We start from the raw sequence: 27,594 nt of genomic DNA, 5'->3' as shown, positions 1-27,594 counted from the left end.
TCTTGAAAGAGCAGTTGAACGAAATGGAAACTGCCTTGAAAGGAGGATACAAAATGGACAACAACAAAGACGCGTTTCTCAGGGTGTATTGCTAACAATACACCCTGAGGAAGGCATCTTGCAATAGTCGCCGAAACGTACGGAATTTTATAGTTGACAATGCGGTCCCAAACCCAGAAGTATTTTATTGAGAGTGACAACTGCCGCGGAAGTCTACATTTACATAATAGTCTACATTTACCTAATAGAACATAGTCAAATTAAATCAGGTGATGCTAAGGGAATAAGATTAGGAAACGAGACACTTAAAGTAGTGGATAAGTTTTGTTATTTGGGCTGCAAAACAACTGATGATGGCCGAAGTAGCGAGGATATAAAATGTAACTGGCAGTGGGAAGACAAAAATTTCTGAAGAAATTTGTGTAAAAATCTTAAAGGGAGACCAAGAAATGAATACAGCAACCAGATTCAAAAGAATGTGGGTTGCAGCAGATATTTGGAGATGAAAATGCTCGTACAGGACAGAGTAGCATGGAGAGCTGAATCAAATAAGTCTTAGGACTGATACCACAACAACAACAATTTGCTATTTACATTTGTGTCCTTCAAACAATTAAAATTGTAAAATTCTTAAGTTTACCTTGCATATTTTTAGAAGGTTATTTTAAGATCAGAAATTGTTAAATTAACGTTTATTAGATTTATTGTAACAGAAATTATTATGGCTGTTACAGTTTTGGTTATTCTTTTGTGGGATTGACTACTGGAAAATAGTTATCGAAAAACGTAGGTTCTTGTCCAGAAACTTCTTACTGTTATTGAAATGAGTGATTATTGTTCCTTTAACATTGTAAGCTATAAGTAGAAAAACCAGCAAGCTCCACTTCCCAAACCCGACTCTCTATCCATTTTCAAGTATTATGCTAAGTGTACTGTACTGCTCGTTGCCAGGGCTTTGGATTGATGACACGAGTACCGTCGCCAACCGATTCGCTGTACAGCAACTGAAACGTATTAGTTGCAGTTGCCAGGCGAATTCCTTCAGGGGGGAGCTGAGTGACGTAATATTACTTTGTCGGACGAATTCCCCCTTAGTATTACAACATTGGAATGGCCACATGTCTTGGACATTACCACGGTGACCGTAAACTATAGCCGGCCACGGTGGTCTCGCGGTTCTAGGCGCGCAGTCCGGAACCGCGCGACTGCTACGGTCGCAGGTTCGAATCCTGCCTCGGGGATGGATGTGTGTGATGTCCTTAGGTCAGTTCGGTTTAAGTAGTTCTAGGTTCTAGGGGACTGATGACCACGGCTGTTAAGTCCCATAGTGCTCAGAGCCATTTGAACCATTTTTGAACGTAAACTATAGGATGCATTGTTGAGCGACATACGGAGCAAACTTCAACTGCGATGGTTTAAGGCCATAATGGGATACTATGCTGATAGAAATCTGATCATCAGTTGCTACATAATCGAGTTTATAGGGCCCTTGACTCAGGGAAGTCCACATGCCATATTTCAACAGAACAATGCCCATTCATATGTAGCTAAAAATAAGCAACCCTTCTAACAAACTAAAAGACATCCATTCGGTGATCGTGTAAAATATTTCTTTAATGTGTCTTAAACACAGAAATATTTTATGCGGCCTAGGACGTTGAAAGTTTTTTAGAAAGTAGATACAGATTCCTTTCTCAGTACTCTGAAAATGAAAAAATTTAGCCCTCGAAGAAGAACTACCGATACCACATCCCTATTTTCCAAGCGTACGCATTCTCCTGGCTTGTGCCCAGTCAGTAGGTCTAAAACACGGTTCGTCGGCAACCTGCACAACATGGTCCTTCAGCAACTCCTGTTGATGCCATCTGCACCCGAAAACAAAACTATGGGAAGGGCTAGTCCCCAGAAACAAATGTATGTCGTAATGAATTTTTCACTCTGTAGAGGAGTGTGCGCTGATATGAAACTCTCTGGCAGATTATAACTCTGTTCCGACCCGATACACGAACTCGGGACCTTTTATTTTAGCGGATAAGTAATCTACCGACTGAGCTACCCAGGCGCGGCCACGACCCGTTCTCACACTAGTACTTCCGCCAGTACCCCAGTTACCCCCGAGAATTTACTCCACAAAACAAAGATACCGAGTTGGAGTCTTGTCCGGCACGCACTTTTAATCTACCAGGAAGTTTCATATGTTTGCCATCTTTGGTCGTATGCCAGAAGGTTAAAAAGCCGGCCGAAGTGGCCGTGCGGTTAAAGGCGCTGCAGTCTGGAACCGCAAGACCACTACGGTCGCAGGTTCGAATCCTGCCTCGGGCATGGGTGTTTGTGATGTCCTTAGGTTAGTTAGGTTTAACTAGTTCTAAGTTCTAGGGGACTAATGACCTCAGCAGTTGAGTCCCATAGTGCTCAGAGCCACTTGAACCATTTTTGAACCAGAAGGTTAAAAGGTCCTGATAACAGTGCACTCGTTACGCCGCATCTTTCAAAATGGTGATGTCCTTAGGTTAGTTAGGTTTAACTAGTTCTAAGTTCTAGGGGACTAATGACCTCAGCAGTTGAGTCCCATAGTGCTCAGAGCCACTTGAACCATTTTTGAACCAGAAGGTTAAAAGGTCCTGATAACAGTGCACTCGTTACGCCGCATCTTTCAAAATGGTTCAAATGGCTCTGAGCACTATGGGACCTAATATCTGAGCTCATCAGTCCCCTAGAACTTAGAACTACTTAAACCTAACTAACCTAAGGACATCACATACATCCATGCCCGAGGCAGGATACGAACCTGCGACCGTAGCAGCAGCGTGGTTCCAGACTGAAGCGCCTAGAACCGCTCGGCCACAGCGGCCGGCACGCCGCATCTTTATATGAATGTTCTGAGAGTTAATTATCACGTACACTGAGGTGACCAAGTCATGAGATAGCGATATGCTCACATACAGATGGCGCTAATATGATGTTCACAAAGCATAAAAGGCCAATGCTCTGGCGGAGCTGTCACTTGTACTCATGCGACGCATGTGAAAAGGTTTACGACGTATGGCCACACGACAGGAATCAACAAATTTTGAATGCGGAATGGCAGTTGGAGCTAGAACCATGGGACATTCCATTTCGGAAGTCGTTAGGGAATTCAGTATTCCGCGATATACAGTGTCAAGAGTGTGCCGCGAATACCGCATTTCAGGCATTACCTCTCAGCACGGACAACGCAGTGGCCGAGGGCCTTCACTTAACGACCGAGAGCAGTTGCGTTTGCATAGGGTTGTCAGTGTTAACAGACAAGCAACGCTGCTCGAAATAACCACAGAAAGTCCGCCCCGATCGCTGCCGGCACGGTAGCTCAGCGTGTTCGGTCAGAGGGCTGCACGCTCTCTGTAATAAAACAACTGAATCAAGGAATCAACGATCAACAGATGTCTTGTGGCGTCTGCCCAGAACAAACACAACGAATAATATCGAACAAAATGAATTAAAAGAAAAAAAAAGATAGCTCAATTATCATCGTGACGGACTGCCGTCCACAGGGACCCGGGTTTGATTCCCGGCTGGGTCGGGGATTTTCTCCGCTCAGGGACTGAGTGTTTTGTTGACTTCATCATCATTTCATCCCCATCCGGCGCGCAGGTCGCCCAATGCGGCCGGACCTGCCCCGTACGGGGCCTCCCGGCCAATGGCGCCAAACGCTCGTTTCCATTTTACCACAGAAATCAATGTGGAGCGCACGACGAACGTACCCGTTAGAGCAGTGAGGCAAAAATTTTGCGTTTACGGGCTATGGTAGCAGATGACTGACGTGAGTGCCTTTGCTAGCAGCACGACCTCGCCTGCAGCGCTTCTCTTGGGCACGTGACGATATCGGTTGGACCCTACACGACTGGAAATCCGTGAGCTGGTCAGGTGAGTCCTTATTTCAGTTCGTAATAGCTGATGGTATGATTCGAGCGTGGCTCAGATCCTACAAAGCCGTGTACCCAAGTTGTCAACAACGCAGTGGCTCCTTACAAGGGAACCTCCCCATCGCACCCCCCCTCAGATTTAGTTATAAGTTGGCACATTGGATAGGCCTTGAAAAACTGAACACAGATCAATTGAGAAAACAGGAAGAAGTTGTGTGGAACTGTGAAAAAATAAGCAAAATATACAAACTGAGTAGTTTATGGGAAGATAAGCAACATCAAGGACACTGGGATTGCAGGAACGCTGTGGTCTCGTGGTAACGTGAGCAGCTGCGGAACGAAAGGTTCTTGGTTCAAATCTTCCATCGAGTGAAAACTTTAATTTTTTATTTTCAGTTTATGTGACAAACTCTTATGTTTTCATCACTTTTTTGGGAGTGATTATCACATCCACAACAAAACCTAAATCGGGCAAGGTAGAAGAATCTTTTTACCCATTCGCAAAGGGTACAAGTTAGGTGGGTCGACAACATATTCCTGTCATGTGACGCACATGCCGTCACCAGTGTCGTATAGAATATATCAGACGTGTTTTCCTGTGGAGGAATCGGTTGACCTATGACCTTTCGATCAAATGTTTTCGGTTCCGATTGGAGAGGCACGTCCTTTCGTCTACTAATCGCACGGTTTTGCGATGCGGTCGCAAAACACAGACACTAAACTTATTACAGTGAACAGAGACGTCAATGAACGAACGGACAGATAATAACTATGCAAAAATAAAGAAAGTAAAATTTTCACTTGTGCGGAGACTTGAATCAAGGACCTCTCCTCCGGCAGCTGCTCACGCTACCACGAGACCACGGCGTTCCTGAGCTCACCTGCTACTTGATGTTGCCTATATGGCCCATGGACTACTCAGTTTGTATATTTTGCTTATTTTTTCACAGTTTCACACAACTTCTTCCTGTTTTCTCAATTGATCTGTGTTCGGTTTATCAAGGCCTATCCACTGTGCCAAGTTATAACTAAATCTGAGGGGGGTGCGATGGGGAGGTTCCCTTGTTAGTAGCGTGGGCTGTGTTTACGTGGATCATTGACTGGTAATGGCCGTTTTCCTATTTGGAGACTATCTGTAGCCATTCATGGATTTTATATTCCCAGACAACGATGGGTTCTTTATGGATGACAATGAGAAATGTGACCGGGCCATAACTGTTCGCGACTGGTTCGAAGAATATTTCGGACAATTTGAGGGAAAGATTTGGCCACCCAGATCGCCGAACATGAACATTCGTTGGACATAATCGAGAGGTCAGTTCGTGCACAAAATACGGCATCGGCAACTATTCCGCAATTACGGACGGTTATAGAGGCAGCGTGATTCAATATTTCTGCAGGGTACTTTCAACGACTTGTCGAGTCCATGCCACGTCTAGTTACAGCAATGCAGCGGTCAAAAGGAGGTGATACCTCATCACCTTCGTCACCTCGCTGTAGTCTAACCATTAAATGGAAATGAAATGAGCTTACGGCATCGTTAGCCGGGAGGCCCCTATTCGGTGAAGTTCAGGCAACAAGTGCAAGTCTTATTTCATTTGACGTCACATTGGGTGACTTACGCGCCGGTGGTGAGGATGAAATGATCATGAGGACAACACACCTAATCTCCGAGTGTAGAAAACCTCCAACCCGGTGGGAATCGAATCCGGGCTTGCTTGCATGGGAGGCGAGAACGTTACCACCCAGCTAAGCTGGCGGAAACTCTAACCATAATCATTGATTATGTACACAAATCTGGTCTACAAAGTTACTGTGACTGTTTAAATTAAGAAAGAGATAGAGGTTAATATCTCGCCCTGGCACAAATTTTCTTTTGGCACAACATATTCGTTATGTTACAGGTTTCCAATTTCCTAAAGGCATTTGTGTAATACAGTTCACTTTTATTGGATTCGTCGCTAATGATTCCATTTAATTCTATTCAGCAAATATAATTCATTAGAATAACGTGAATGATGAAGAAATAACTACTTTAGTATGTTTACCGTACAATGGTACCTCGAGAGGGACATCAATGTCAAGGAAGGTAGATTAGACGAGGGAGAAGTATGTTAGTGCGGTTTGTGCTATGAAACAGCTCTCTTCTACCTTCTCTCTGAAGAGATAATTGTAAAGGGGAGCCAGCTGTGAGCAAGAAGAACGCAATGCAGGAGATTTCAGAAGATACCAGCACATAATACTGAAGAACGAGGAGAAAAACTTCTGACTTTTGTAAAAGAGCTACAGGCTATGGTTTTCCTTCATATATGTCTACAACAATTCGTTGTAAGTACTAATTTGCATTGTTATATGGTCTACAGTGCATTACCACGTGTTATCAGTATTGAGTCACTTGGACGCATGACGGAGTTTCTGAGAACGAAAGGTCGTTTGAATGCAGATAACTGCGCTGACTGAATTATTCCAAGAAACCCTGTAACCACCCACTCAATTGATCCACAGACGAACTATAGCAACTTCTTCACTCACAGTCACGAATGATTAAGTTTGTAACGTTACAAAACTAATAACTTATTTGGTTGTCAGTGTTGTGAAGAATGATTGGAAATGATAATGCATGAAATACAAATTGGCTCACGTTGACATTAGTCTGTAGAAACAAAGAGGGAGCTTAAGTTAGCTGAAGTCTGCACCAGGTTTGGCCACAAGAGAGAGTATATAATGATTCATACATAGGCAGTACTGTACTGCATGCATTTTGACGCGAGAATGCCAGAATTTTATGTGGTTCATTCATTTCATGCAAACGCGCAGTTTAGTCAGGACATACGTATCTTTCACTTACTTCGTCTAATGCATCATGATTTAAATATGTTACTACCCAACCAGTTTCATGCATAAACAGACTATCTTGAGGTGTATTGTTAAATCGTAATCAGATGTGTGACAACTCATAACCACTGACAAATCATCCTGTCACAAACCACTGATGTTAGCTTGTAACATGATGGTTGAGAGTGTTTATGGGTTGTCACACATCTGATTACGATTTCACAATGCACCTGCTGAAGACGGTCTGTTTACGCTTAAACTGGTTACGTAATAAACTGATTTATACAACTGTTTGCAACCGAGTTTTTCAACAACTTTCACAAGCTATAAATGATCGTTTCTCCAAAATAACTGAAATATGTCTTTGGTCAAATACCTTGTATAATATGACTACGTAGGCTTTCCCGGCGTAATAAGTCTTGAAAGTCTTTTCGGGTTTGCTGCCGGATCCTAAACTCAACTTGACTCGGTATTTCGGCGATCCAACTGTTCGCCATCTTCAGGAAATGCTGCTTCTGCCGATGAGTCCCGCTGAGAACTGACGCAAGATTGCAATTCGACGTCGAATATCAAGTTGATTTTAGGATCCGGCAGCAAACCCGAAAAGACTTTCAAGACCTTGTATAATAGCCTTAGCAAAATGCGAGCGTACTACTTTCCACAAGTTATGTATGTGAAGATCTGGCAGCTGCGTGATCAGATGTTCAGTCAAAGAGTGCAAGACAGATGAAGTACTGACGAATAATGGAACCAAGACCATTCAAATCAGGAATAAGACAAAGTAAGCACGAATAATTTATTCATTATTTATTTTGTTGAAATGTCAAATGATAAAAAGCTATTATAGCACGCCTTAAATGTCGTCTCAAGAAATTCATGAAAGAAACACTCAGCGAATCGTGTTGTTTTCAGTGAACATCGTCTTTCTACATCGCACGACGGCACAAGTTTGTGTGACAGACGCACCGGTGCTCTCCGGTTAGTTACTTCTAAATACGTATTTCTACACATTATTATTTATACCGTCAGAAAGGAGCTGAAATACCTTATTTGCTGCAGCTGGATTCGACTATTGCGTCGTCCTCTGAGAACCTTGCAAATCTTAGAGCGGTTCAAGCTACGTATCCAAAATTGCGGAGTATGTTAATTATGTAATTAATGCCGTGGAAGCTAGCACATAGGACAAGATACTCCAGCTGTCGGAAAGGATTTAGTCAATAGTTATGCTTGTTGTTTACTTTTAAACCAACGTAACGAACACTGCAGTTTGAAGCGTCAGCGGAAGTATGCACTGAAGACCTAAAAATTTCAGGACAACTGGAGTATGAGTGGTGGACTAGAGAAATTAATGACAATAAAGTCTATCGGGAACACAGAGAGAAAGAGAAGACAGAAGAGAGATACAGAGAGAGGAGGATAGACAGCGAAAACTTGATAGGGAGAGATCAAGCGAGATGTTATGAACTAGTGGAAATTCCAGCGACGTGATGAAGTGGTCAATTAGGTGCGCTCACAGTGTTCTGGGTCCATTATCCGGGGCACACCTTGTTGACAGTGACAATGGCTGATTTCCATATACGAACGTGTTATGCAGGGCGAGGTTCTGATGGGTTTCCAAGCACGTGCGGCTTTAAAACAGCTGATTAGGTACTCTTAACGAACCGAACACGCGTGGGCCGGCGGCACATGTGTGAACTTCGATGCAGCGTTAGTCTCGTGGTGACAAAAGCGAGTTTAAGGATTCTTATAGCAGTTTGAGTTCAAAATTTCAGATTATAATTTCCACTATTTCTAATTTGGTGCACATGACAATCGTCTGTATGGAGTCAAACAATGCAGACGTTCTGTACTTTCAGAAGAGTTCTCAAATCAATATTGAAGAAACATTTATGTTAATTAATTAATCTAACTCCTTGTGACATCAATAGAAGCAGCTTTTCACTTGTGTACCTTCTTATCATTTTCCAGAATTAAATTATATCTGCAGAGGAAGAATGCTATCATCCGTGAAATAAATTTGCTGGTATCACTAGTATAACTGGGAGCGGAGAGATTCAGATCTTTTACATGTGGTGCTATACCATGATTGTAAAATTTAAATGGAAAAATGATTCAAGACAAGAAATGATAAGGAAGGTGATTTAAAAGTATGGCGAAACACGTATGCAGATGGTAAGCACTCAAGTAGAGATCTGAGCTGAAACATCTGTCTCACATTATCATGAACGTTGTTTGTAGAAGTTATATGTAGATAACGAGCATTATGTGGATGCCGAGAGGCTACAGGATATTAATTACGAAATGTTGGCCGCTATAAAGGTACTGAAGGTAGGAAACGTATACGTTAACGGAGGTAAAAGTAGCAGTTTGTACATCTGCGAGTTTTTAGAAATATACCGTTCAGACACATATGTGATCAGGCTAATAATAGCTACTCGCCAAGTGCTGAATTGTACATAGTATACGGAAGGTTCAAATGGCTCTGAGCACTATGGGACTTAACATCTGAGGTCATGAGTCCCCTAGAACTTAGAACTACTTAAACCTAACTAACCTAAGGACATCACACACAGCCATGCCCGTAGCGGTCGCTTGGTTCCAGACTGAAGCGCCTAGAACCGCTCGGCCACAACAGCCAGCTAGTATATGGAAGCTAATTAGGGAATGCATTATCGCAGGTGACATTCTAACTGCTAGAATGTAACATGAAAACTCTTGCTAATGAATCCATTTTAATACATCCATCTTTAAAGGAGTTAGATTTTAGCTGTAACTGTTTTATTAATCTATTCGAGTTACGAATTTGGTGCCATTTTCATTTTATATTATGGGACAGAAATAAGTGAGAAATAACGTTTTTGTAGGGCTATGTCACTCTCGATAGTGTTATCAGTGACAAGAGTAGATTTGCTATTTTCCATCAAGAGTGACACACTCGTATAAGAATGTTATTATTAGCCTATTTCCGTGCTATGACATATAAAATGGTACAAAATTTGAAATTGCAATAGCGCAGTCATATGGTCATGTCGTCATTCAATCTAAAAATACCTGGAAGCATATTACAAAAGGTTAATAAATCCATTGCAGCATTTATTTTTCTATTGTCCCTAAGGAAACTGATGGCTCACTGAACTGAACTGGGCAATACAATGACTATCCACGAGAATAGCTTTGATATTGTATTAACACATTATTTGCTGTACGTGTTAACTAATACGACTTCTTACCATCTGAGTACGTAGTATTTCCATCCCATGTAACGAAGTTTATAGTTCCATTGAAAGTAAACGACGACCCAATAGGCATCTTGGTAGTCAGTGCTCCCAGGGATATGCACACTCACACCAAACACAAAACAGGTGCTACTGCAGTGTACTAAATTCGTAAATGATCAGGAACTACATTAGGTCGAACTACGTGCACACGTCGCAGACCATTCCTTACACCAGTCACCATATCCACACCGCGGAGACGCGCGCACGACTGCCGCCTATGGACGAAGCAGCGACAGTGGCCATGTTCAGATACGGCGGACAAGTCAGAGCCTGCCAGACCCCAGCTGCCAGCGCGAGTACAGAGGCCCCTGAGGATGGCTGATAAGAGCCGCCACAAACCTCCTACAGACTTGGACTCTCTCTTCAAAAGCTTCAGTATCTGTCATTTGCAGGTGTAAGCAAAGACGTTCCCTATTACACAGTGCCTTCTTATCAATACCCATTAGCGTATTCATTAGTATTTATGCAGTTTGTCCACTTCAAAGTGTAAACTCTGGATGACGTTTGATATCCTAACCCCTTGCAGACAATTCGGGGGGGGGGGGGGGGCGATAGTCAAGAAACCGTAGTTCCGTTAAGCGCTGAGAGTTACAGTGGGTAAGCCAAGCGTTAACACATATTCAATTACCGTGCATAACATATCGTATGAGAAAATGACAACGCAAGTAAACACAATGAGGAATGAAATTTTCACTCTACAGCGGAGTGTGCGCTATTATAAAACTTCCTGACAGATTAAAACTGTGTGCCGGACCGAGACTCGAACTCGGGACCTTTGCCTTTCGCGAGCAAGTGCTCTACCAACTGAGCTACCCAAGCACGACTCACCCCCCGTCCTCACAGCTTTAATTCCGCCAGTGGAGCACTTGCCCGCGAAAGGCAACGGTCCCGAGTTCGATTCTCGGTCCGGCACACAGTTTTAATCTGCCAGGAAGTTTCAAACACAATGAGATTTTAAGCTTGGTGCAAGGTATTTCCTGCATCTGTGAGGCTGTACATCATTTTGCCGTTGCTTAGTTGCGTTTGCATATCCGTGTTTGTTGCATAGACCATATGCAGGGGATAGGCAAAATAATGCGAACTCCTGTACTTACTTGGGAATTACGGTATACTGATAATTTTTACTTATGGACCGTCTGACAGCAACTGAATAAAACACAATTTTAGTGCCATACGCGTTTCGCCTTTATTTTCTGCAAGGCATCATCAGTGGCAGGTTGCGTGGACGATTTCCTACATATCACGCTCCTGTTGCATTCTTGGTGTTGTTCTTCTTATGAATGCCAATTTGCGGTTTTTTTCTCACATTCCACAGCACTATGACCTGAACACTTTTTGCGATGCCATGTTTTGAATGCTGTCAGACGGTTCATAAGTAAAAATTATCAATATACCGTAATATTACACGAAACTGAGGAAGACAGGACTACAAAAGTTGTAGATGTCAATATTTCGGAATTGTTTATTAATAAGGTTCAAAATGGTTCAAATGGCTCTGAGCACTATGGGACTTAACTTCTGAGGTCATCAATTCCCTAGAACGTAGAACTACATAATCCTAACCAACTTAAGGACATCACACACATCCATGCTCGAGGCAGGATTCGAACCTGCGACCGTAGCGGTCGCGCAGTTCCAGACTGTAGCGCCTAGAACCGCTCGGCCACCCCGGCCGGCTATTAATAAGGGGTTGGACTCGCATTTTCCCGTAATACAGCTGCGATTCTTCTCGGAATACCGGCCTATAAGGATTGTATAGTCTCGAGTGGAATGTTGTGCCACTCTTCGATCAGAACCTCTTAACTCCTGTTCCAGAGTCTTCACTCCAATACCGCCCACAAGGGTTCGATAATGTTCAACTCCGGGGACGGTGCTGGCAAGGGAAAACGCTGCAGTTCTGTTGCTTGCTCCTCATACCACGATTGCACTGTTTGGCTGTGTGAATGGGTGCATTATCGCCCTGAAATATAGCATTATTGTTGGGGAACGGTATTAGAATGGTGGGGTCATCCGATCACCTAATCGTTGGCTGTAACAAGGCCTATGAGAGTAATGATGGGACCAGCAGAATACCATGATATGGCTGACCACACCATCAGACTTCCACCTCCACGCTTAACCGTTGGAATCAAGCAATTAGAATTGTAGGCTTCTTTTGCCGTTCTCCAGACGCAAACTCAGCCCCGATGTTGGAAATAACGAAAAAGCTGACTCCTCGGACAATATGACGTGTTTCTACTGATCAGGCGTTCGGGATTTATGCTCCTGGCACCATGTTGGTTGTCGTCACTAATGGTTTCGGTATAGCAGCTCGTCCATGAATATTCGCTTTATGGAGTTGTTGGCGGATAGTGTCGATAGATACGGGGTCTCGAAGATGGCTATTGAGCTCTTCAGTCACTTTAGCCACCGCAGTTTTTTGTTGTTTTGACGCAATTCGTGTTAGCGTACGACGATCTCTGTCATTTAGTTTTGATTTGCGCCAACTATTACGTTTACACAATGATGTCTTTTTGTCTTTCCATGTTTTGTGTAGTCTGTCATGACTGTTCAAAGAGTTCCTCTTGAAACATTGAATAAGGCGTCTTTCTTGGTTACTGGTGCTCCAGCTAATTGGGCCCCCACAATCTGCCCACTTTGGAACTCTGTTAGATCCTCCACTGCACATCGACCTCGGCCTCTGAATGCAAAAACGAAGCGTGTACTAGTCGTAACGCCCGCATCTCGTGGTCGTGCGGTAGCGTTCTCGCTTCCCACGCCCGGGTTCCCGGGTTCGGTTCCCGGCGGGGTCAGGGATTTTCCCTGCCTCGTGATGGCTGGGTGTTGTGTGATGTCCTTAGGTTAGTTAGGTTTAAGTAGTTCTAAGTTCTAGGGGACTGATGACCATAGATGTTAAGTCCCATAGTGCTCAGAGCCATTTGAACTAGTCGTAAACAATCTGCATAGATGCCTAATCCGTACTGAACACGCACAGTCCAGAGCGACAAGTGCTTTACCTGCGTTGTTGACCGTCAAACACAACCATCCCATCATTACCACTGTTCACATTACTTTGCCTATCCCCTGTACATAATCGAAATGGGTAACCGCACTCATATTCTCCGGGTCACATTTCTACCTACGGTGTGAGTTGTCTATGGTATGTCCGAATAAAGGTCTGACTTAGTTGGTAGGGGGATTTGAGTCTACACCTGTGATGTCGGTGCTATACATGAGGTATCCCTGAACTGCAACACCAATAAAGAGTTTCACAGAGTTCGTTTTTTGTTTACTTTCGATTTACGTATGGTTGTAATTCTTCTGTTCATACATTTACATCTACTACAAACCACATCATCGAAGATCTCATTTCCACATTCTAAATTTTGTCTGCTGTCACAATTTTCCCTTGAACTGTTTCATGCAGTGCTTGTTCAAGCATTATCTGCTCAAGCTATTTACACCGCCATGCTATACCAGAATTGCTTAAATATCTCCCTTTGCTTCTCCTGCAGTTTCCCATAATCAATGCTATAGTAGAATTGTTTAAATACGTCCATTTTCTTCTTCATCTGTTTCCCAGAGTCTACACTCCTGGAAATTGAAATAAGAACACCGTGAATTCATTGTCCCAGGAAGGGGAAACTTTATTGACACATTCCTGGGGTCAGATACATCACATGATCACACTGACAGAACCACAGGCACATAGACACAGGCAACAGAGCATGCACAATGTCGGCACTAGTACAGTGTATATCCACCTTTCGCAGCAATGCAGGCTGCTATTCTCCCATGGAGACGATCGTAGAGATGCTGGATGTAGTCCTGTGGAACGGCTTGCCATGCCATTTCCACCTGGCGCCTCAGTTGGACCAGCGTTCGTGCTGGACGTGCAGACCGCGTGAGACGACGCTTCATCCAGTCCCAAACATGCTCAATGGGGGACAGATCCGGAGATCTTGCTGGCCAGGGTAGTTGACTTACACCTTCTAGAGCACGTTGGGTGGCACGGGATACATGCGGACGTGCATTGTCCTGTTGGAACAGCAAGTTCCCTAGCCGGTCTAGGAATGGTAGAACGATGGGTTCGATGACGGTTTGGATGTACCGTGCACTATTCAGTGTCCCCTCGACGATCACCAGTGGTGTACGGTCAGTGTAGGAGATCGCTCCCCACACCATGATGCCGGGTGTTGGCCCTGTGTGCCTCGGTCGTATGCAGTCCTGATTGTGGCGCTCACCTGCACGGCGCCAAACACGCATACGACCATCATTGGCACCAAGGCAGAAGCGACTCTCATCGCTGAAGACGACACGCCTCCATTCGTCCCTCCATTCACGCCTGTCGCGACACCACTGGAGGCGGGCTGCACGATGTTGGGGCGTGAGCGGAAGACGGCCTAACGGTGTGCGGGACCGTAGCCCAGCTTCATGGAGACGGTTGCGAATGGTCCTCGCCGATACCCCAGGAGCAACAGTGTCCCCAATTTGCTGGGAAGTGGCGGTGCGGTCCCCTACGGCACTGCGTAGGATCCTACGGTCTTGGCGTGCATCCGTGCGTCGCTGCGGTCCGGTCCCAGGTCGACGGGCACGTGCACCTTCCGCCGACCACTGGCGAAAACATCGATGTACTGTGGAGACCTCACGCCCCACGTGTTGAGCAATTCGGCGGTACGTCCACCCGGCCTCCCGCATGCCCACTATACGCCCTCGCTCAAAGTCCGTCAACTGCACATACGGTTCACGTCCACGCTGTCGCGGCATGCTACCAGTGTTAAAGACTGCGATGGAGCTCCGTATGCCACGGCAAACTGGCTGACACTGACGGCGGCGGTGCACAAATGCTGCGCAGCTAGCGCCATTGGACGGCCAACACCGCGGTTCCTGGTGTGTCCGCTGTGCCGTGCATGTGATCATTGCTTGTACAGGCCTCTCGCAGTGTCCGGAGCAAGTATGGTGGGTCTGACACACCGGTGTCAATGTGTTCTTTTTTCCATTTCCAGGAGTGTATGTTTCACTTCGATGAAGTGGTGTACTTGAGACGTATTAATTTTACTAACAATTTCTTCCGTTTCACACCTGTCCTTACAGTGCAGCTCTTATCTGAGAGAGGGTTTTCTTCACCTGTTCAAAATATGCTACTGCTGCCTTCCATCCACAGTAATCTTGCTTCCTTAACAGCACAATTTCTTCATTTATTTTACAGTGTCCCTTCAGCCATTGAAGTTCAGCAAGTTGCTATTCTCGTTGACAATTCTCCTGAAGTTTTCGGGTACGCTATGTTTGATTACCGGTAGAACTAACGACTTTACGGAAAATAGTACGTTAGAAAGTTCGTTTTAAAACAAACCTATCCTGGTAGCTCGAGAAACAAACAAGAAACAACAATAGAATAATATTGAAATAAATTAACAAAAATAACTTTCTTGGAGAATGAGTAGGGGCCAAGAAACCAGTTCTATCAGGCAGACATTCCACCATCGATCTCTAGAAACGTATCCAATGTTTCCCTTGCTTCGCTTGTCGAAGGAATACAATACAACTACAGATACACCGACAGAAAAGAAATCTCAACATACACAAAAAAAGAAAAAAACACTGTTAAGTAATGAAATTTCGGATTTACATGTGTCTAGGTAACATATTTAGGTGATTAACGAATGGAAAAACTAGTAGAAGCCAACCTCGGGGAAGATCAGTTTGGATTCCGTAGAAACACTGGAACACGTGAGGCAATACTGACCTTACGACTTATCTTAGAAGAAAGATTAAGGAAAGGCAAACCTACGTTTCTAGCATTTGTAGACTTAGAGAAAGCTTTTGACAATGTTGACATGAATACTCTCTTTCAAATTCTAAAGGTGGCAGGGGTAAAATACAGGGAGCGAAGGCTATTTACAATTTGTACAGAAACCAGATGGCAGTTATAAGAGTCGAGGGACATGAAAGGGAAGCAGTGGTTGGGAAGGGAGTAAGACAGGGTTGTAGCCTCTCCCCGATGTTGTTCAATCTGTATATTGAGCAAGCAGTAAAGGAAACAACAGAAAAATTCGGAGTAGGTATTAAAATTCATGGAGAAGAAATAAAAACTTTGAGGTTCGCCGATGACATTGTAATTCTGTCAGAGACAGCAAAGGACTTGGAAGAGCAGTTGAATGGAATGGACAGTGTCTTGAAAGGAGGATATAAGATGAACATCAACAAAAGCAAAACAAGGATAATGGAATGTAGTCTAATTAATTCGGGTGATGCTGAGGGAATTAGATTAGGAAATGAGGCACTTAAAGTAGTAAAGGAGTTTTGCTATTTGGGGAGCAAAATAACTGATGATGGTCGAAGTAGAGAGGATATAAAATGTAGGCTGGCAATGGCAAGGAAAGCGTTTCTGAAGAAGAGAAATTTGTTAACATCCAGTATTGATTTAAGTGTCAGGAAGTCGTTTCTGAAAGTATTCGTATGGAGTGTAGCCATGTATGGAAGTGAAACATGGACGATAAATAGTTTGGACAAGAAGAGAATAGAAGCTTTCGAAATGTGGTGCTACAGAAGAATGTTGAAGATTAGATGGGTAGATCACATAACTAATGAGGAAGTATTGAATAGGATTGGGGAGAAGAGAAGTTTGTGGCACAATTTGACCAGAAGAAGGGATCGGTTGGTAGGACATGTTCTGAGGCATCAAGGGATCACCAACTTAGTATTGGTGTGCAGCGTGGAGGGTAAAAATCGTAGAGGGAGACCAAGAGATGAATACACTAAGCAGATTCAGAAGGATGTAGGTTGCAGTAGGTACTGGGAGATGAAAAAGCTTGCACAGGATAGAGTAGCATGGAGAGCTGCATCAAACCAGTCTCAGGACTGAAGACCACAACAACAACAACATTGCAGACTGATGTAATTGCGAGATAAGTCACTGAAAATGTGAAACACTGGTACGTTAATAACCTTGTAACCACCCCAATACTGAATACAAGCAAGCAAACGTGCACACACTGTGTTGTACAGGTGCCGGATGTCAGTTTATGAGACGGAGTTTCACGCATGTTACACTTGGCCAGCCAGTACAGGAACAGATCAAGCCAACATGTCGACACTCTGTGGAACAAGTTGGGTAACAACAGCGTTATGTGGACGAGCGTTATCCTATTGGTAATATCCCTTGGAAGGCTGTTCATGAATGACAGCACAAAAGATGTAATCACCAGATTGACGTACAAATTTGAAGTCAGGGTGCGCGGGATAACTACGAGGGTACTCTTGCTGTCATACCAAATCGCACCCCAGATCATAGCTCCAACTGTAGGACCAGGGTGCCAAACATGCAAAAGAGGTTGGTTGCACACCCTCAACTGGCCTTGATCTAACCAACACAAGGCCATCACTGGAGCCGAAACAGAAACAGACCTCTACACTGCCTTCAATGAGTTCTCGATTAAGCCACCGAAGTAGCAGGTGGCTGTGATTTGGGGTCAGTGGTTGCGAGCAATAGGCTGTCTGGCTCGGAGCTGTCCTTGAAGTAGCCGATTTGCAACAGTTTATTGTGTCACTGTGGTGCCAACTACTGCTCAAATTGCTGCTACAGATGCAGTACAATGCACCAGAGCCATATGCTGAACAAGATGGCCTCCCCTCTCGGTAATGCCACATGGCGATCGGGAGTCCGGCCTCCTTGCGACTGTACATTCTGGTGACCACCGCTGCCAGCAGTCATGAATAGTGTCTACATACCTGCCAAGTCTTCGTGCAATATCGCAGAAGTAACGTCGAACTCCTCATAGCCCTGTTACACGACCTCGTTCAATTTTAGTGAGGTGCTGATAACGTCGTCTTCAACCCCTTTTAAGGGATTCTTGACAAACATCAACTCATCACATCCATCCTCATAGATAACTATCGCTCACGACCGGTATAGCGAGAATTTAAAGCAAAACTGATTTACACTCCCTTAGTGGCGCTCCTGTCGTTACTCTTATGCGACTGGTGCGAAATTTAAATAGATATCTTTCAGATGTAGAATCATCTTTAGCAACTTTCGATTAAGTCGCACAACTGTTTCTTGGTGTTAGGATTTTTTTTCGCCAGTCTAATAAAATTCTTCTTTGAAGCTACTTAATTTCAGCTCGTTCCGTAAAAATTCAAAATTATACGGTTTTATGTTACTTTATACCTTTGAAACGAAGTTCGGCATAATGAGCATTTGAAGCTTTACTCTGTTACTTGATAAACTGCAAACAGAAACGTCAGGATGAAATGATCGCTAATTTCGTCCTTCTCAGATCGTGTTGGCAAATGTTTTGTTTTTCATTCTCTAATCGTTGTGTCAGTCTGTAAATGACATCCTAGAGGTACATCTACGCTTATGCATTATGAAAATATATGCCACGTTTTGTTTTGGGCACATATTGAAGTGTTATGGAAGAGGTTTTCCAGTATGATTACATATTTCTCTTCTGCTCATGATCGCCTCGAGCTTCCTTCTACGTGCTCTATCTCAAGTTTCAACGTAATCAAAAACTAAGATGTTGCTGCCTTTCCATTTCTAACTTTCCTTGGTGATATTTCTCATTACAAAAAAAGTTGCTTAGGATCAGCTCAAATGGAAACCAATCTGTTCTTCAAGCCTGGTATATACGACATTTGATCAGGAGTGACACATACCTCCGTGTAAAATATTTAATCAGTGTACTGTGGGCTCATTGTTCTGTAGCTATTCGGAATGATTACATCTTTTTAGATATATATATATATATATATATATATATATATATATATATATATATATATATATATATAGTGTCTTAGAAAATCCATTGTTGTAAAAACATTTGTCCCTCCCTTAGCAGACTCATCAAACCTCATAAACTCTCCCTCCTGTAAAATTCCACCTCCGGATATGAGTTCAGAGTCCTATCCTATTTAGTGCGGAGTGCTCAGAATCTCGTTTGCCCGGAACATCTGGTAACGTGATTCGCTGAGGGCTCGTTGGAAGTTGCGTTATGGAGATGAAAGGAAGGAATGGTTAGCGTAACGCGAGAAAGCTCCGTCGCCTGATGGCCGATCCGTCTGTGTCACGCGGGATCGTCGCCTCAGGCGAAAGAGGCGTTACCAGAGGCAGTGGCAGGAAGGACGGGGCATAGTACACAATGCTAGCCCAGGGAGCAGGTACCACATCTGCCCCGCTCCACCAAGGGAATAGTGAAACAAATGTATCCCACTAAAGCTAAATTAGTGCCCAGTTCATTACTTAAAAACATTGCTTCATTCCTCAGTAATTTTCACGGTTTGTTCATCATTTCTAGGTAGTGGGGTGTATATACCTCAGAAAACGTCATAGAATGTAAGATACGTTGATATGAGGTATGATATGAGATACGTTAAATCCATCTTCAGAGTTTATGTTGAAAATTTTTATGTGATATGCCTAATTTTTTTAGTATCAAGAGTATGAGTTTTGGCAGTGACGTGCTATGATTACTTTCGTACTTAGCACCCTGATAATGTCTATCAGTAAACAAAAATAGAACTTTCCGCTCGGAAGGTAACATCGAAAGCTCGGACCTACAAAGGTGCGTGGAAGCAACCCACTAATTTTAAAAATTAAAAACTTTCTGTTGGTGGAAGTGCGACCGTTTTCATCTTTCATTTGTCAAGTGTGTAAAAGTAATTTTGACCATTAAAGGGTTAAAAAATAAAAGTACAGGGCATCCAATGGATCCCATACAACTATAAACGTCTGCGAAATAGCGGAAAGTTAAGCCAAATGATATGACTGTGAGTGGGATTTACCTGTGCTAATTTCCATCATTTATTCGAACGTCCATAAGTCGATACCCAAGTCCACATCTCCCGTGGACGTACTTACATTAATCGATTTCGTTTCTGCCACTGCAGCAGCCCCACAGCTTCGTCGGACGTCTGATACTGAGATTTAAATAACAAAGAAAAACTTTACAATTAGTTTATTATTAACATCTGAATCGCTTGAGCACGGCTACCACTAAGGTCTACACCGCGCCATTACGCAAAACGAAAACACTGTGTCACGTGAAGTGATACACAGTACTATTGGCGGTACTCTGTTAATCTCTGTCAAACTCTGCCACTAACTGCACACCGTCGGCTGAAGCAACTTCTTTTACAGTGATGGCTTGTGGTGCCCTTATTATACTGGTGGCTATGGCTTTAACCGAGGTAAACATCAGGCATATATAATTATATAATTTAAAATTTCACTGACGACTCATTTTATGGAAGTTTCAGTGCAGAAAAACATAAATTGGAATTCCTGTTCTGTTAGAATTCAGATCAGGTTTAGAATATTTCGATTGAACAGGACTGACATAGAGATCTGGAAATATACAAAACCAAAAATCGGTATAAAATGTCGAAGTAAAAATCGAACCAAATTTTGTTCTCAGGCATATCAGATTTTATCCAGGCAAAGTATTTGGAGTGTTCAAATGGTTCAAATGACTCTGAGCACTATGGGACGTAACAGCTATGGTCATCAGTCCCCTACAACTTAGAACTACTTAAACCTAACTAACCTAAGGACAGCACACAACACCCAGTCATCACGAGGCAGAGAAACTCCCTGACCCCGCCGGGAATCGAACCCGGGAACCCGGGCGTGGGAAGCGAGAACGCTACCGCACGACCACGAGCTGCGGACCATCTGGAGTGTTATCGATGTCTTTTTATATTGATGTTCTATTTGATATTACAAAATTACCTATTTGATGTAACTAGACGTATGAATTGAGGTACTTGGACATCGTTTTTAGAATGACATATTTCAATTTCTTCAACTTTTTCAATCGATTTCAAGAAGTAAGTCGAGCATAACTCTCGTATTACGTTTCATCAGATTGGTACAATCTGGTGCGTCCCAAGGAAGCGCGATAGAACGTCTAATATTGTCAATATACTCAAATGATTTATCAGGACCAGCAGCGGTATGAGATTGTAAACTGATGATGGTGCTGTCAGCTGGAAATTATCATTGCTGTACCATCCTAGGAAATGCAGAAAAACTTGAACTAATGTCTACATTGTGTAGTGAGTGACAACTCCGTTTAAATGTAGTTAATGCAATACAACCCGTATAACCAAGAGAAAGAATCATCTGCTAAGTGGCGAACACTGAGCACGTCACATATAAATAATAGGTGTAATACTAAGAAATTGCACGGAACATGGTGATCGGGCAATGTAAGTACTAGGAAAGCGAAGTGAAAATTTATAAAGTGCTCTTTATCTGTAGATTATATTGTTTGTGTCTGTTAAGATCCTGGCACAGTGAGCAAAGTGTAAGGCGACTGCTCTTTCATTCTTGCTGTTTCGTTTATTTTTAAATTTTTATTTGTCAGTAGTTTTTTAAATGATGATTTTATGTGATGTAATTATCAATGAAATGTTAGTGATAGAATCTGCCAAAGGCAAACATTAATGTTCATCACTGAAATTCCAGAGTGTTTATCTTGAAACGATGTTCTAATGGGTCATCTATTTTGAAGAAATATTTTGCTACACATGAGGATCAGCTGCTCCGCTACAAGGGGTATACCTTTTTTTGACGTTGATTCCTAGGTAAATGTTTAACTGAGACGGTAGACTTACAGTAAAGTTTCCATTCTGATCACTTATATACATTTTATTTTATGACAGTTACTGATATCGCACAAAATATCTGCCGGCCGCGGTGGCCGAGCGGTTCTAGGCCCTACAGTCTGGAACCGCGCGACCGCTACGGTTGCAGGTTCGAATCCTGCCTCGGTCATGGATGTGTGTGATGTCCTTAGGTTAGTTAGGTTTAAGTAGTTCTAAGTTCTAGGGGACTGATGACCTCATAAGTTAAGTCCCATAGTGCCCAGAGCCATTTTTGAACAAAATATCTATTGATTACATCACACTGTTTCATTATGTTCACTATTTTGTTGAAATAAAGTTTGTTGGATAATATTCTTATCCAGTAATCAGCTGACCTTACGCCCTAGGTAATCTGTTTAAAACTTTTACCTATCTCAAATATCTACTACACTTCCATATAATTTGCGTTGTTCACTCTTTATCAACAACACGTCGTTTGAAGCTATTCTCTATCGACGCCGTGAAGCTAACTTCGCGCCTTTTCCAGCAGTTTAGCATCCCTGCCTTGCATGTTATGTTTTTCGCCGATTTCACCACATGGGTTTACGTGATTGTCCATGATTACGAGTCGCGAGGGGCAGCCGAGCGGTCAGAGGTGTCTCCTCACGGTTCGCGCGGCTCCCCCCGTCGGAGGTTCGAGTCCTCCCTCGGGCATGGGTGTGTGTCTTGTCCTTAGCGTAAGTAAGTTTAAGTTAGATTAAGTAGTGTGTAAGCTTAGGGACCGATGACCTCAGCAGTTTTACCTTATCACAAATTTCCATGATAACGATATTCTTCCAAACCGTTTCCTCTTACTAGCGGTCCCTTTTGTTATCAAACTTTTACAAGAAATTTGGACTGAATCAAGGGTAAATTTAACTTTTCATTTATTTCTACAAAAGTTTTAATTATTTTTCAGTTATAAAATATTAGGAGACGTCGAAGGTCAACTTGGTACTTAGAATTATTTGTAATGGAGTGTCGTCCATCTGCAAAGGAAATCACATACAAGAGGCTAGTGCGACAAATTCTAGAGTATGGTACCAATGTTTGGAGTCTTTAACAACAAACATCAAATATAGCGACGCGCTATTACTATGAGGACAGATCGATACAGCCTATGCAAAAATGTGACAGAAACACACCGTGAGCTCAGATGAAAAACCTTGGAAGAAGGCGCAGTTCTCGCAACATTCCTTTGGATAAATTTAGAGAACCTGCATCCATAGAACACTGCTGTCACTATGTTTCCGGCGGTTTGTGTATCTTGTAGCGATCATGAACATAGGATGAGACAGGTTAGAGACCGCACAGCCACATACAGACATTTTATCGATGTTCAATATGCTGGTGAGGCAGGACAGAAAACAATATACCCTCTAACTTTCAGTATACAGCGTGTCGCAGGTTATAGATTTGGATAGTTTATACGGTGAGATCACTGACCACCAATTTCGAGTCCCTATCAGGTGCATAGTTGAAGTTTGCCAGGTAGCTGAAGGTTCTGGAGTGCACGTTTAATTGAATGCTGCTCTGCCTAACTCTTGTGGTAAATCTGTCACGGACGTAACATGTGTGACTGCGCAGTTGATTCGTCAGCGTCACGGCAATTTAAATTCCCGTACCGCACGATCGGTTCACTTCCCTGGAATACATGTCATTTACTTCGAGAATAACTGATAGAGAGCAGGTATTAGACGTATGACTCGCACTAGGAAATGTGTGGAGAACTGCAGCTTCATACCTCTCATATGTTAGTAGCATTGTTCCTTCCTTGCTTTAATCCGAACTGTCACACAGTTTGGTATAAAGCGTGATTGCCGTGTAGCTGTCAAGATTTATCGCGTGATTTTCCAGCAGTTAAATCTCCTGCATGTGACAGCACACAGTGTATAAATTGTAATGTGTTGCTGCGGTCAGCGCGCTGCGAGGCCTGCCGTGTGAGTGCTAGTTGGAAGTGCTTTTCCGCGAAGCTGGCAGTGGCAGCGGATGTGGTTAGCGGGCTGCAGAGCCTGTAGGAGCGTTGCAACACGCATCACAGAAGCGCTGGCTCAGGGCTCTCAGGCTAAAGCAGAGCCGAGTTCAACGGAGACGTGAGACATAAATAACGCATTTACGTGGTACACGTGGCTATTAGAGCAGCCAACACACAGACTCCTCTAAAAGTCAATAGAATACCAAGATTTAGATACACGTTCACGTTCTAGCTGTAGCGCTGACTGTCTGATCTGTCTGTATCGAAATACGAGCACGAAAAACTTTAAACACATTTTTTTTTTATGATTCTCAGTCCGAAGAATGGCTCGACGGAACTTTCCATGATAGTCGTCTCGTGCTAGCCTGTTTAGTTATGTCTAATGCACACTACTTCCACATTGACACTACATCTACATTCGTAGTGAGATCAAAAAGTAATGGGTATTTTTTTTTTTTTAATTTCGCGGGCTTCATACATCCGGTTTTCAACTTTTTTATTACAAATGTTCCTGAAGAATGTTTATATTTTCAGCTGTTTTGAATATTTAGCTTATTGTTGACAGTGAAAAGATTATATGTGTTTTAGAGTGTTCAGAAAATTTTTACGTTCGAAAAAGATAGATAAAAGAGTTTGCATTAAATTTTGCTTGAAAAATGGAATTAAGTGCAGCATAGCGTACGAAATGTTGATTGTGGCTTTTGGCGAATCTACTGTGAGTAAAACAAAAGTTTACGCGTGCTATAAACGTTTCAAAGTGGATGGACAAGTCGTTGAAGATAGTTACCGCCCTGGACGCCCTAGCTCATCAATTGCTGACGATAGTGTGGAAAAAATGAAGAAAATGGGTCTAGAAAATCGTCGAACCACTATCAATGAGGCTGGTGTCAGCCTTTCTTTTGGCTCATGACTAGCATTTTTTTCGCATTTTTGGGGCATGAAACATGTAACACCGAAGTTTATTCCACAATAGTTGAATTTGGATCAAAAACGACGTCGCTCAGGAACTGCTGAATGAGGTCGACAACCATCCAGAAAACGTGATGAGACATGGGTATACAGGTATGACGTCGGAAACAAAGCCCAATCGTCCAAGTAGAAGCCACCTGAAGAACGAAGACCGAAAAAGATTCGACAAGTTCGATCACATGTGACGGTCTTTCCGAGTGTTTTCTTCGGTTGCAATGACATAGTGTATGAGGAGGTCCTGCCTGCCAATAAGGAATACTACCTGAAAATAATGCTCCGTTTGTGTGGAACAATCCGAAGAAATGATCCGAATTGTGACAAAACCACTCGACGAAATTGCATCACGATGATGCTCCCGCTCACACCTAAATGCAGGTTCCAGGCTTTTTGGCAGAAAACGAAACCATTACGTTGCCTTAGCCACCGTGTTCGCCAGTATGGACCCCTGCGACTTCTTTCTGTTTCCGAGGCTGAAGAGAACCATGAAGCGACGTAGTTTTGCCATCACGGATGAGACGAAAACAGAATCGCTGAAGGTGCCTGAACACCATTACGAAAAGTGGGTTCCAGAAGAGATTCCGTGATTAAAAAAAAGCGCTAGTATAATTATATTGTTTGAGGAGATTTGCGTTGAAGAGGCCAATTTTGGTATTGAGGAATAAATAAAGATTCTTTAATAAAAACAAAAATTACAGTTACTTTTTGATCACACCTCGTGTATACTGTGAAGACCGCTGTGAAGTGTATAGCGGAGGATACTTAACATGATAACACGTCTTAGGATTTCTAGCAACTCAACACGTGGATGGAGCTTAAATAGTTCTGTGAAGGATTATTATTAGTCGAAACTTCTCGTCACGATGCCTAAGGTGGCCATACGTAGGTGATTAAAGAACAGGCTGGTCTGGGTGGCCGAGCGGTTCTAGGCGCTACAGTCTGGAGCCGCGCGACCGCTACGGTCGGAGGTTCGAATCTTGCCTCGGGCATGTAAGTGTGTGACGTCCTTAGGTTAGTTAAGTTTAAGTAGTTCTAAGTTCTAAGGAACTGATGACCTCAGAAGTTAAGCCCCATAGTGCTCAGAGCCATTTGAGCCGTTTGATTGAAGAACAGACGTTTCATTTAGTAGTGGTTGCTGAAATTTTGTGACTCGGTTTTCGTGAGACAACTTACATTTATCTTCAAGAGTATGCCAAATTTTAGACTTTCAACCACTCAGTAACACACTCGTGGCTGCCGTTAATAATTCACGGACTGCGCAGCTACAGTGACAATTGTAAAAGAAACGTTTCTGAATCAATTTATAAATCACGCAGCAGTTTCTCAGTAGGTTGTTCATTTATAAATGTTGGATATTCTTCATATTGTACTGAGTAAATGCAACATGACTGGTATTAGTTCAAATTATAAACAGTTAACAGCCTGACCAGAGCTAAGGGTGGGGTGAGCACTTTAAAATGTTATCGTATTGTGAACCGTTCGTATGGAACAGCTTTTCACCAGCAGTGCACAGACCTCACCAAATAATAATCGAACTATGTTATTAGTACCGACTACACTACAATGCAAATATTTACTAACCTTTACTTTTCCACCTCTGCTGAAAGTTTGATAGTTCCATCCAACTTCTCAAATTTTGCAAATTTCTCGACATGTAAATGATTTAAGATGACTCTTCAATGCGATGGTCGTGCATCCTTTCCGCGAATATACTTTCTTACACATTTTGCATTTGGCTCTTAAATCATTAATGTCAAATACTAGTTCCAAAAAAGACTTGTTTCTGGTTTCATTATTGCGCTCTTAGCTAACATTACACCACAAAACTATTGACTAAAAAACACCATACAGAATGGTAATATTATACAGCAACACAAAGTAAGCTGACGAGCGAGAAACGCTATACTTTCACCGCGATGGACAGAGATCGCCCCGGCCGGGGTAGCCGAGCGGTTCGAGGCGCTACAGTCTGGAACCGCGTGACGGCTACGGTCGCAGGTTCGAATCCTGCCTCGGGCATGGATGTGTGTGATGTCCTTAGGTTAGTTAGGTTTAAGTAGTTCTAAGTTATAGGGGACTGATGACCTCAGATGTTAAGTCTCATAGTGCTCAGAGCCATTTGAACCATTTTGAACAGAGATCGCTGCGTACTGATCGAATAAACGCAATAACTGCTACGGGCACGTGTCGACTTGCTACACGCCCCACCCAAAGAACTCACGTCTGCGCAGCAGCTGGCGCGTTGAGCTAATAAGCGCGCGCATCGAAAAACTCACCATTGCTGAAAGTTCCGATAAACTTTCGATATAAAAATTCCGAACTGGATGCCGAAGCGGGTGTGAAAAAAATGTGGCGAAGCGGAAGCAGAGATCGGTTGCATCACTAATATTGACTCTTTCAACATTTTCTTGCTTCCTTAACTTTTCGTTGTATATCACTCTTTTTTTTAAACTTCAGTCATGTGGTAGACTTGCAGCAACCCCGTATATAAGGTACAGGGGATTTATTCTCGTCAAAGATTTTTCCTTTCAAGGTGCACATTTTCTACTGACGACGAATGCGAATCTATGTGAGTGTTTTAGGTCATCTTAATGAACCTCTAGCTCACTAAAATAATTTTGAAGTACGAAAAATCCTTCATGTGAATGACAGAGCCAAATCATGATGAGGTAATACTGGTATGTATTAATTTTAATTTTAATAATTAACAGCCTCACTTGCACTGTTTACCTAGAATGTACCTAGATTTTAGTCGGGTTAAAATGGCTCTGAGCACTGTGGGACTTAACACCTGAGGTCATCAGTCCCCTAGAACTTAGAACTACTTAAACCTAACTAACCTAAGGACAGCACACACATCCATGCCCGAGGCAGGATTCTAACCTGCGACCGTAGCGGTCGCGCAGTTCCAGACTGAAGCGCCTAGAAGCGCTCGGCTACAACGGCCAGCTTAGTCGGGTTAACCCGACCTTCTTCAGAATAACAGTTGCTACCGTTTGTCCATAGTGGACATCGTCAAGCTAAAACT

The 27,594-nt window shown here is 43.0% G+C and overlaps 1 protein-coding gene across 2 annotated transcripts in view; it reads right to left on the bottom strand.

The window, feature by feature from the left end:
• LOC124612423 (muscle, skeletal receptor tyrosine protein kinase-like) overlaps window positions 1–27,594 on the bottom strand; it is a 621,962-nt gene that overhangs the window by 493,282 nt on the left and 101,086 nt on the right. Inside the window, exon 1 of one of the 2 annotated variants that reach the window (XM_047140627.1) lies at window positions 9,968–10,244. The exons of the other annotated variant lie outside the window; for it this stretch is intronic. Coding sequence (XP_046996583.1) covers window positions 9,968–10,046 — 79 coding nt within the window. The 5' untranslated portion in view covers window positions 10,047–10,244. Of the gene's footprint in view, window positions 1–9,967; window positions 10,245–27,594 lie in introns of those variants that run through there. 2 annotated transcript variants of the gene reach the window in all.

This window comes from Schistocerca americana, chromosome 4, assembly GCF_021461395.2.
Source record: "Schistocerca americana isolate TAMUIC-IGC-003095 chromosome 4, iqSchAmer2.1, whole genome shotgun sequence".
In the NCBI taxonomy this organism is placed as follows: Eukaryota; Metazoa; Arthropoda; class Insecta; order Orthoptera; family Acrididae; genus Schistocerca; species Schistocerca americana.
This window is presented reverse-complemented; position numbering and strand designations above follow the sequence as displayed.